Source organism: Sebastes umbrosus, chromosome 20 (genome assembly GCF_015220745.1).
Source record: "Sebastes umbrosus isolate fSebUmb1 chromosome 20, fSebUmb1.pri, whole genome shotgun sequence".
Taxonomy (NCBI): Eukaryota; Metazoa; Chordata; class Actinopteri; order Perciformes; family Sebastidae; genus Sebastes; species Sebastes umbrosus.
In genome coordinates this window covers 27,230,250-27,242,367 of record NC_051288.1, presented here as the reverse complement: position 1 = coordinate 27,242,367, position 12,118 = coordinate 27,230,250, and the positions used below count along the sequence as shown (strand labels likewise).

The 12,118-nt window shown below is 44.1% G+C and overlaps 1 protein-coding gene across 2 annotated transcripts; it reads right to left on the bottom strand.

Annotated features, from left to right (window-relative positions):
* Positions 1-2,856: 2,856 nt before the first annotated feature.
* LOC119479200 (phytanoyl-CoA hydroxylase-interacting protein-like) lies at positions 2,857-10,990 on the bottom strand. Of its 2 annotated transcripts, none has more exons than XM_037754551.1 (7): positions 10,837-10,990; positions 6,493-6,508; positions 6,273-6,453; positions 5,779-5,953; positions 5,352-5,469; positions 5,087-5,267; positions 2,857-4,444 (listed from the first exon to the last, which is right to left on the bottom strand). In XM_037754551.1, exons 1-7 carry the CDS (start codon positions 10,985-10,987, stop codon positions 4,070-4,072), a joined length of 1,197 nt encoding a protein of 398 aa, XP_037610479.1. In that variant the 5' UTR covers positions 10,988-10,990; the 3' UTR covers positions 2,857-4,069. The 2 variants fall into 2 exon arrangements, with proteins under 2 accessions (XP_037610479.1, XP_037610480.1); XM_037754552.1 differs by having other exon boundaries at positions 6,273-6,444.
* Between the last annotated feature and the right edge of the window lie 1,128 nt (positions 10,991-12,118).

Here is a 12,118-nt window from a genome sequence, read left to right as displayed (position 1 = left end):
TCAGCCAGCTGCTAAAACTTGTCTCTGGATGTTTTAAACCTGCCGCCAAACGGGAACCTCAAACCCCAGATTACGTTCATAGTTAGAAGATTCTCTCGTAGTCGGGATTGTAGTCACGGTTAATAAGTGATGGTTTAGGGTTAGACAACTGAAACACTTAAAGGCAGCCAACTAAAGCTTTTGGTGGTTACAAAGAAGACGTAGTGGATTTGACAGAAAAATCAATCTGAGCCAATGACAATCAAAATTAAATCAGTTTCCTCATTAAAATCATCTTCTGTTTCAACCTGGTCTCCTAAAAATGACGTCCCCAAACATCTAAATTGCATCCTCGATTACTTTTCGAGGGAAACTTAATCGTAATAAACGTTTCTCCCGGTTTACAGTCGCAGTTTTGAACTCGTGGTTAACGTTGTGAATTGAAACAAAACAAAAAAACGCAACAAAATGACTTTATGATGGTTTGGCTTAAAATAAGTGCGTTTGTTAAGTTATTAGTACCAACACAGTCTCACGTGAGTTCCTGAAGTAGTCACAAAATTTTATCTATTTGATTCGTGGACATGGACACGACTTTCAACAACATATTTTTGTGCATTTTCCTACGAATGTCCAGCAACATGTGACGTGTCAATTTCCACTCCAGTTTTTTCAATATAAAATACTTAGTTAGGTTTAGGAAAAGATCGACTTAGTTAGGTTTAGGTAACAAAACGACTTAGTTAGGTTTAAGAAAAGATGGCGGTTTGGGTTAAAATAACTCCAGAAGTGCTGGAACTGAAGTACGGAAGTTACGTGACAAATAAATCAATGTTGACTTCTGGCCTCACACGGGGCACCATAGTGGTCTCCTGGTGAAAGTCTGGTGTTTTTTAACCCACCCATCCATCCCGACCTCCTCCCTACGTGGCGTTCACCACTCTTTACACTTCCTGGTTCACAATTACATGGATTACATACGAATTGATTTCGTGCTGATAATCATGAAAAAAAAAGGTGAAATTCATGTCTATGTACGAATCAGTACATTCGATTATGTGACTATTTCACAAACTGCTCTGCGACTGAGCTGGATGTAACGTTCGTAACCTAAAATAAATCAATGTTGACTTCTGGTTTCACACGGGACACGAACAGCGGTCTCCTGGTGAAACTCTGGTGTTTGTTCGCAGACTATGATTAGAAACGTATTTGTGATACGTCAAAGACAAACATAATACAGGAGAAATATGTTTCCCTAATAATAAACGTGATTGACGATGAAGTTTCGTTGTATGGGAACGTCATTTTTAAAAGACCAGGGTGTCTGTTTACAGTCTGCAAGAAAACATTGCAGTTTTTCCACTTTCGATTTGAAAGTCAAAATAAGAACATTGAAATTGCGCGACATCGTCTTTGTTCCCGATAATAACGAACGCAGACAACCGATCCTTCAGTCCGACGTGTTTCCTCTATTTAAGTGTTTCTGGAGAGTTTTACGATGCGCCGACATCCGAGCTGTGAACATGCCAAAGCAGAGACAGTATTAAAGTGTGTGAAGCACTTAGAACTTATTTTTATACCAGGAGAGAGAATAAATATCCAGACGCTGTTTGTATTGAGTTATTGTGCGTTCTCTAATTGACCTGGAAACAAGAAACTACTAATCTGTGATGAGCAGAGAGGATTGTGGGTATTCTGGAGGGGTTTCATATCATTAAAGGAAACTGCGTTGATGAATTGTGATGTTTCATAATTTGTAATCTTATAAATAAAGAAGTTAACACAAATCTGAAGAAGCAGCGGCTCCACTGTGTCTTAATAACTATAATAATAATTACAATATATTTTACTTTCAGGTGGGTTCACCCTCCAGGTACAACATTATTCTGTATATAGCTCTAGATAGTTATGAAAAATAAATAACTCCATCAATGAATAAATAAATATATATGTCATTAAATATAACAAAGATAACATTAAAAATAAATGTGGCCATTAATTAATTGATAAAATGTGCCATATATTGATATTTCTGTTTTAATTTGCTTCTTTATTTATTCATCTTTGTATTTATTCCCTTATATATTTATTTGTGTATTTATTTTGATCAATTTTTAAATTGATTTATTTTTAAATTTGTTATATATTTATTTATTTTGTGAGGTTGAAAAATAAATAAATGAATAAATACATACATTTAAAAATAAATATTTATTATTTTAATTATACTTTTCCCTTTTATTTATGTATGTTTTTATTTTTTATAGATTTTTCCATTTATTTATTTATTTTTTTCACGTCTTTGCTTAATTATTTTTGCATTTATTTTTTATTTATTTAATATTTATTTTTAAATGTATTTATTTTTATTAATTAATTTTTTTCAACCTCACAAAAATAAACGAATAAATGCAAAAATAATACATTTAAAAGTCTATAAAAAAGAAATACATAAATAAATAAAAGGGAAAATTAAACAGAACAGTAAATAAATAAGGGAATTAATACAAAGATAAATAAATAAAGAAACAAATAAAAAACATTACATTACACGTTACATTTTACCAATTAATTAATGGTTACATTAATTTTAAATATTATTTTTGCTAAATTTAGTGACATATTTATTCATTTATTTATTTTTATTTTGGCAGGCTCCATCCTCCATACACAACAGTGATGGTACGGAGTTATGCTTGATAATTCAGTATTTTTACTCTGAGGTTTTAAAGGCAGGACTGTCACTTTAATTCAATATTTCTACCTTTTCACACATTCATTCACAGCCATCAATTCATAACTGACATGAAAGCAGAACACAGTTAATTAAACAGACAGTGTTTATCTTGATTAAAATAAATCTGGAGAAAGACATTTAGCAGCAACATGGTTTTAATTGATCTGACAATACATCAGCAACGAGCTGCCGCTGTGTTTAGTGTCTGATAGAAATACTCAGAAGGAACAATATTAAAGGTATCAGGTAGTTTTCAGCACGTTCTCATCCCAACCCGTCACATACTGACGCTTTATCAGACACCTTGGCGCCACTTTACGCTCGCACTAAACACGTGATTAATGACGTGAGTTAAACAAAAACATCTGCTTGGATTCACTCTGGTTCGGTTTAGGAAAGAACAACATGTTTGGGCTGAAAACTACGACGTTAGTACAGTGAAAATTAAACTGAATGTTGTGAACACGAGCAGCGTTCTCCTGGATGAAAGTCATCCTCCTCCTCGACAAGCTGGACTTGTAGTCATTTTGGGGGTTTCTTCTTCTTCTTCTTCTTCTTTAACAGAACCGTAAAGTTCTGGTTCCACATCAGCTCTGTATTCTCCTTCACAGTTACATCTGGAACTAGAGGGGCACTCGGAGAGCGCAGACCTTCGCCGAGGCCGCTTCCATGAGTGAAACATAATGAATGTGTCCGCCTTGTGATTCAGATCAAGCCCCCGAGGAAGAGCGCCGGCTGTTGATGCTGGCTTTCGTAGTCGCCAAACGGCGGTACTGCAACTTCCGCGTCCGTCACATTTAAATCATCAGGTCCTAAAAGTTATAAAATGAACTTATAGCTGAATCCAGAGTTATTTCCTTCCTCCGTTCATGTGAATGAGACGCAGACCGAGGCTGGAGCGAGGGCTGGGAGGCGGAGTTAAAGGAAACGCTACCAATGGAAGCGGGAACGGGAGCCTCCAACGCCGGATCCGGTTCTCTCTCCACGATCCAGATCCACTCCAGATTGGGTTCATCTTTGGCCCATGTTACACTGTTCCACCCAGTTTCATGAAAATTGGGCAGGTCGTTCTTTCCGTAATCCTGCCGACAAACTGAAACCAGCCGATACAAAGACAACGATGACCTCCTTAGCGGAGCTAACTATGAACTCTGGATGACCAACGGATGATTTATAATACTAGAATCATTCGTAATAAAATGTTGATACATATTCAAAATTTAGAATTTAGTTCAATTAATTTCCTGCCAGCCGGCCCGGCATCACCGGCACTTAGCTACCATCTAGCCAGCTATGTCTTTATGTCTTTAGTTATTAGCAGCTAGCCGGTCGTCCCGTCAGACGGTCCGGCTAACGTCCCACGCTGATGTTGCAGATCTTGCAGCTGGGGTCTTTCTTGGCGTTGGCGGTGGACTGACTCATGAGCTGGTGGCCGCTGATATGCGCCATCGTCCCTGAAGACAGGTCCACCGGCTCCGTGTAGATCACCTCCAGGATGACGTCCTGGGCGTGGCGGAAAGACAGCGAGCCGTCGTCCTCTTCCGTGCAGCTCAGAAGGCGGTTGTCGGACCGGTCTAGCGCTGGCAGCCTCCCTTTACAGAAGGCGTCTCCGTCGGAGCCGTCCGGAGCAAGGACCAGGATGACGTAGTGGTAGGACGTGTACATGCAGTAGAAATCCCCGAAGTACACGTTGGTGTTCTGGTTGAAGAGGACGGCGGCTCGGATCTGTGCAGAAACAAACGCAGCGTTAGATTTACTTATTCTGCCTGGATCGACCAGAAACCAGTGGAGCGACCAGAAACCAGTGGAGCGACTAGAAACCAGCGGATTAACCAGAAACCAGCGGAGGGACCAGAAACCAGCGGATCAACCAGAAACCAGTGGAGCGACCAGAAACCAGCGGAGCGACCAGAAACCAGCGGATCAGCCAGAAACCAGTGGATCAACCAGAAACCAGCAGATCAACCAGAAACCAGCGGAGCGACCAGAAACCAGCGGAGCGACCAGAAACCAGTGGATCAACCAGACACCAGTGGATCAACCAGAAACCAGTGGAGCGACCAGAAACCAGCGGAGCGACCAGAAACCAGCGGATCAGCCAGAAACCAGTGGATCAACCAGAAACCAGCAGATTAACCAGAAACCTGTGGAGCGACCAGAAACCAGTGGAGCGACCAGAAACCAGTGGATCAACCAGAAACCAGTGGAGTGACCAGAAACCAGTTGAGTTTTATCTCCATCAGGAACAACATTGTGACGTTCAGGTGCAGCTTTAGCAGTTTAGAAGTTCTGGTTGGACTTCCTAAAATTCCCTGAAGTGACACAGAACAAAACAACCATCGTCCCGTACCGGGTCTGTGGCGGTACCTGGAAGCGGTGGGGTCCATACGGTGAGTCCTGGGGGGGTTTTCCTGTGTTGAACTCGGTGTTGCAGCTGAAGAAGACGCCCTCCAGTTTGCCGCTGATGGGTGACCCGTGGCTGCCGCTGTTGTCTTTAACCGACGGCAGCATGCGGCGGCACTGAGCATCTCTGGAGCGATACGAAGGGCTGTTGACAGCGCAGGGGGGGTGGGGTGGGTTAGAACACACCTGGACAGGTAGAGGACACAACAGGACACACACACACACACACCTGGCCTGCCGGACGTACTCCTCCTGCTGGTTCCTGTAGAAGACGCTGAACGGCAGCATCCTGCCGGCGATCGCCTCGGCTTTCTGCAGCAGCTGGTTCAGATGGACGGAGGAGTAATCTGCACAGAGAACACACACCTATAACACACACCTATAATACACACCTATAATACACACCTATAATACACACAGGGGTTGTGTTCCCGCCTTTTCAAAGAGAACCGGCCAATGAGGAGACTCCAACACCGGGCCGACCAATCGTGTAACTTCATCACTCAGTGACAGACAACGGTGTCATGATGTAAACAAACCGTCCTTTAAAGGGTTAAATAAACGAGTTTCTGGTGGTTCTGATGTTGGTTAAAAGATTGATGAGATAATATGAATATTAATATTTAGCTGTTTGACGTTTTGTCCTCTCGTCCAACCTGCGGTGCAGAACTCGATGATCTCGCTCCACCGAGAGACGGCGTAGTTTCCGTCCGGCTGTTTGGCGGCGGTCTGGACGGACACGGTGTACTCTGTACGAGGACTCAGGAACCAATGACCTCGCACCGTCATCGGCAGGGGAACCGCCTTCGCCACCAGCTTCGTCGGTACATCCTGAGGAAGAGGAGGAGGAAGAGGAGGACGGGGAGGAGGAGGAGGAGGAGGAGGACGAGGAAGAGGAGGACGAGGAAGAGGAGGAGGAGGAAGAGGAGGAGGAGGACGAGGAAGAGGAGGAGGAGGACGAGGAGGAGGAGGAGGAGGAGGAGGACGAGGAAGAGGAGGACGAGGAAGAGGAGGAGAAGGAGGAGGAGAAGCTCCAGTCAGAATTCAGACGATGATAACCAAGTGGAGAACATGATGTAAATACGATCAGATGTTTTGTGGAACCGATCAGGTGTTTGTTAGAACCGACCTTGTGTTTGGTGGAACCGACCTTATGTTTGAACTTGTTCTCCTTCTGGTTCTCCTTCTTGTTGAGGTCGATGAAGTAGTGACTGATCCTCTCTCTGCGTCTGCTCTCCATCTCCCAGCTGATCTTGAACGAATCACAGGTGATGTTACTGATCCGGATCTGCTGAGGAACCGGCAGGTCGTCCACGCCGCCGCCACCGCCGCCGCCGCCGCCGCCGCCGCCGCCGCCGCCGCCACCGCCGTCTGCCGACTCCGTGGCTGGAAGACAGTCAGTTCACATACAGACAGGTGTGACCATCCACCAGGTGGGATACGAAGGCTTCTTCAGACTGTTTTAAGACATTTCTTTTAGACTTTTTTCAGACTTTTATTCTGACGGGGGGGTGGAGAGGGTTGGTTGAGGGGTCAGGGGACGGGGACGGGGACGGGGACAGGAAGTCTGAGGGCCTCTGGAGGACAGCTAGACAATGACAATGGCTGTACTCATTTTAACTCCTTTAAATAGAAGTATAGAAAGAAGCAGAACATGGAAATACTCAAGGAAAGTACAAGTACCTTGTCCTTTAGTACAGTACTTTAGTAAATATACTTTACACTGTTAGTAGTTCTCGTGTACTCGTGTACTCGTGTACTCGTGTTCTCGTGTACTCGTGTTCTCGTGTTCTCGTGTACTCGTGTACTCGAGTTCTCGTGTACTCGTGTACTCGTGTACTCGTGTTCTCGTGTTCTCGTGTACTCGTGTTCTCGTGTACTCGTGTACTCGTGTTCTCGTGTACTCGTGTACTCGTGTACTCGTGTTCTCGTGTACTCGTGTTCTCGTGTACTCGTGTACTCGTGTACTCGTGTACTCGCATTGCATCACATCAAAGATGAAGAAGAGAAACGTTTCAGAGCTGCTGATGATGTAAGAGGATTATCACAGTGTGTGTGTGTGTGTGTGTGTGTGTGTGTGTGTGTGTGTGTGTGTGTGTGTGTGTGTGTGTGCGTGCGTGTGCGTGTGCGTGTGCGTGTGTGTGTGAGAGAGATCACCATTAAAGCACAGTGAGGGATATTAACCCTTTAATGTACGTTGACCCTGATTCACATCAGATCTGCGTCACCGAGCGACAACAACCGGACGCTTCCTGTGAAAAGGTTTATTTGAAAAGACACTGTGTGCATGTCCTCCGTCCCTCTCTCTGTCCTCCCTCAGAGGACAAAAGACTTCAGAGACTCTGAACAACGAGCCTGTTGAAGAGGAGGAGGAGGAGGAAGAGGAGAGGAGGAGGAGGAGGAGGAGGAAGAGGAGGAGGAGGCGGAAGAGGAGGAAGAGGAAGAGGAGGAGGAAGAGGAGGAGGAAGAGGAGGAGGAGGCGGAAGAGGAGGAGGAGGAGGAGGAAGAGAAGGAGGAGGAGGAGGAAGAGGAGGAGGAGGAGGAGGAAGAGAGTTCAAACTGTGACGTCTTCGACTCATCTGATGTTTTCTCTGTGAACAAGAAACTAATTCAAACTTTATATCAGGAGTCAGAATGGTTCATTATTATTAATCTAAGAGACCAAAGTACTAATACCACACTGTAGAAATACTCTGTTACAGTAAAGGTACTAATACCACAGTGTAGAAATACTCTGTTACAGTAGAAGTAGTCTTTATTTTAATAAAGTCATCGGGCCAAATCTGATTATATCTTTAGATATCCAGTAACGACCTCGGAGCCTCTAACAGTCTAACAGCTCTGAGAGACTCATTAACTATCACCACTTCAGACACAGCTGACCCTCCTCCTCTCCTCCTCCTCTCCTCCTCCTCTTCCTCCTCCTCCTCCCTCCATCCTGTCAGTGAATGGAGGAGGTGAAGCGTCCTTTCTCTCTCCATGTGAAGGTGATTATCCACAGAGACTCTGGAGATTCAGCAGACTGGAGCTGCTGCCAGACTCTCAGTCTACGGAGGACAAAGAGAGCTGAGAAAGAAGCTCCTCAGAGGCCTCGCTGGGACCCAGCGGAGGATGACTTCCTGTTTACCTGACAGACTTCCTGTTTACATGATGGACTCTGACAGACTTCCTGTTTACCTGACAAACTCTGACTTCCTGTTTACCTGACAGACTTCCTGTTTACCTGACAGACTCTGACAGACTTCCTGTCTACCTGACAGACTGACAGACTTCCTGTCTACCTGACAGACTCTGACAGACTTCCTGTCTACCTGACAGACTCTGACAGACTTCCTGTTTACCTGACAGACTCTGACTTCCTGTTTACCTAACAGACTTCCTGTTCACCTGACAAACTCTGATTTCCTGTTTACCTGACAGACTTCCTGTTAACCTGACGGACTCTGACAGACTTCCTGTTTACCTGACAGACTCTGACTTCCTGTTTACCTGACTGACTTCCTGTTTACCTGACTGACTTCCTGTTTACCTGACAGACTCTGACAGACTTCCTGTTTACCTGACGGACTCTGACAGACTTCCTGTCTACCTGACAGACTCTGACAGACTTCCTGTTTACCTGACAGACTCTAACTTCCTATTTACCTGACAGACTTCCTGTTCACCTGACGGACTCTGACAGACTTCCTGTTTACCTGACAGACTTCCTGTTAACCTGACGGACTCTGACAGACTTCCTGTTTACCTGACAGACTCTGACTTCCTGTTTACCTGACTGACTTCCTGTTTACCTGACTGACTTCCTGTTTACCTGACAGACTCTGACCTCCTGTTTACCTGACTGACTTCCTGTTTACCTGACTGACTCTGACTTCCTGTTTACCTGACTGACTTCCTGTTTACCTGACAGACTCTGACTTCCTGTTTACCTGACTGACTTCCTGTTTACCTGACAGACTCGCTCTGCTCATTTACATCAACATTGAAATCAGAGCAGCCAAACCAGCTCAACATTTACATGAAGTCACCAAACTGGACCTGAACACTTCAGCTTCATCACCATCAGCCCGGCAGCACTGTGCTGCAGGATCAAGCTCTTCATAAGCTCTTTAGAAACTGAGCAGCTGATTCAAAGTGTTGATCAGAGTCAGGATACGATGCAGCGTGGAGGGGGGGGGGGGTTCCAGCGGACCATAAAGCAGATTATATACTCATATATATACAGTATACTATTATATACTCAGAGTCCAACTCTCAGGACAGCAGAGTGGACTGAGACGGTTTAAAGTCACCAACAGAGTAACAGAGAAATACATGCTGACCTAAACACTGACCTAAACACAGAAACACTGACCAAAACACAGACCTAAACACTGAAACACTGACCTAAACACTGACCTAAACACAGAAACACTGACCAAAACACTGAAACACTGACCTAAACACTGACCTAAACACAGAAACACTGACCAAAACACTGAAACACTGACCTAAACACTGACCTAAACACTGACCTAAACACAGAAACACTGACCAAAACACTGAAACACTGACCTAAACACAGAAACACTGACCTAAACACTGAAACACTGACCTAAACACTGACCTAAACACAGAAACACTGACCTAAACACTGAAACACTGACCTAAACACAGAAACACTGACCTAAACACAGAAACACTGACCTAAACACTGACCTAAACACTGACCTAAACACAGAAACACTGACCTAAACACTGAAACACTGACCTAAACACAGAAACACTGACCTAAACACAGAAACACTGACCTAAACACTGACCTAAACACTGAAACACTGACCTAAACACTGACCTAAACACTGACCTAAACACAGAAACACTGACCTAAACACTGACCTAAACACTGAAACACTGACCAAAACACTGACCTAAACACAGAAACACTGACCTAAACACTGACCTAAACACTGACCTAAACACAGAAACACTGACCTAAACACTGACCTAAACACTGAAACACTGACCTAAACACAGAAACACTGACCTAAACACTGAAACACTGACCTAAACACTGAAACACTGACCTAAACACAGAAACACTGACCTAAACACAGAAACACTGACCTAAACACTGAAACACTGACCTAAACACTGACCTAAACACTGAAACACTGACCTAAACACTGAAACACTGACCTAAACACTGACCTAAACACTGACCTAAACACTGACCTAAACACTGAAACACTGACCTAAACACTGACCTAAACACTGACCTAAACACAGAAACACTGACCTAAACACTGAAACACTGACCTAAACACTGAAACACTGACCTAAACACAGAAACACTGACCTAAACACTGAAACACTGACCTAAACACTGAAACACTGACCTAAACACAGAAACACTGACCTAAACACTGACCTAAACACTGAAACACTGACCTAAACACAGAAACACTGACCTAAACACTGACCTAAACACTGAAACACTGACCTAAACACAGAAACACTGACCTAAACACTGACCTAAACACAGAAACACTGACCTAAACACAGAAACACTGACCTAAACACTGACCTAAACACTGAAACACTGACCTAAACACAGAAACACTGACCTAAACACTGACCTAAACACAGAAACACTGACCTAAACACAGAAACACTGACCTAAACACTGACCTAAACACTGACCTAAACACTGAAACACTGACCTAAACACTGACCTTGCCCGTCACTCAGCCGCAGACGGTTCAGCTCCAGACTCGGACTGTTCAGGCTGCTGTGAGGAGGATCCATCACGGTCACATCCAGAGAGGAGAGAGGATTAAATCCCAGAGAGACGTCAGCTGGACAGAGAGGGAAGAACGACATCATCAGTTTAACAGCTGATCGCTCTGTTTAACAGCCCCCCCCCCTCTCTCTCTCTGTGACATCACAGGACCATCAGAGAGAGATTCTCTTTTAAAGCAACTATAATCTAGATTTATATCATAATAACGGCAATGAATCTGCAGCTCCCACCTGCTCAGGTACTCCGTTCACTACCTGCTCAGGTACTCCGTTCATTACCTGCTCAGGTACTCCGTTCATTACCTGCTCAGGTACTCCGTTCACTACCTGCTCAGGTACTCCGTTCACTACCTGCTCAGGTACTCCGATCACTACCTGCTCAGGTACTCTGATCACTACCTGCTCAGGTACTCTTAAATGTGTATTTAAGTAGAGTACTTGAGTAAATGTACTTCTACTTTCCACCACTGCAGTTATTCACACAGTTTGTGCCTGAATGGAGCTCTGCTCTGAACAACAGAGTGAGACCTCATCATCTGTGGATTAAAACATCATCTCAGCAGCAGGAAGAAGAGGAGGATGAAGAGGAGGAGGATGAAGAGGAGGAGGAAGAGGAGGATGAAGAGGAGGAGGAGGAGGAGAATGAGGAGGAGGAAGAGGAGGAGGAAGAGGAGGATGAAGAGGAGGAGGATGAAGAGGATGAGGTGGAGGAGGAGGATGAAGAAGAGGATGAAGAGGAGGATGAAGAGGAGGAGGATGATGAAGAGGAGGAGGATGATGAAGAGGAGGAGGATTACAGGCCGGACTGAAAAGTGAATTAAACCAGCTCTTATATAAAGAGATTAACTTCAGACTCCAGCAGCTCAACAAACATTTCATATTTGATCCTGTTGAAACAGTTTATGTATTTTATCTCTACTGGTCACCAACCTTCTGCTTTATCTTTTATATAAAACTCTGCACTATTTTATGTCTTGAATTCTTATGTTTTTCTTTTTATACATGTTGTAGTAGCGCTGTTGGAGAACAAGAATTTCATTTCCAACGTCTGCGCCACTGCAGACGTAGTTCACATGACGAATACAGAACGTAAAACCTTCTATACTTACATATACGATAAACTATACGTGAGGAGCCTCATTGACACGATACAATAACATAACATAATACAATACAATAACAAAGGTTGAGGAAAAGTAATTTTAGACGTCACCA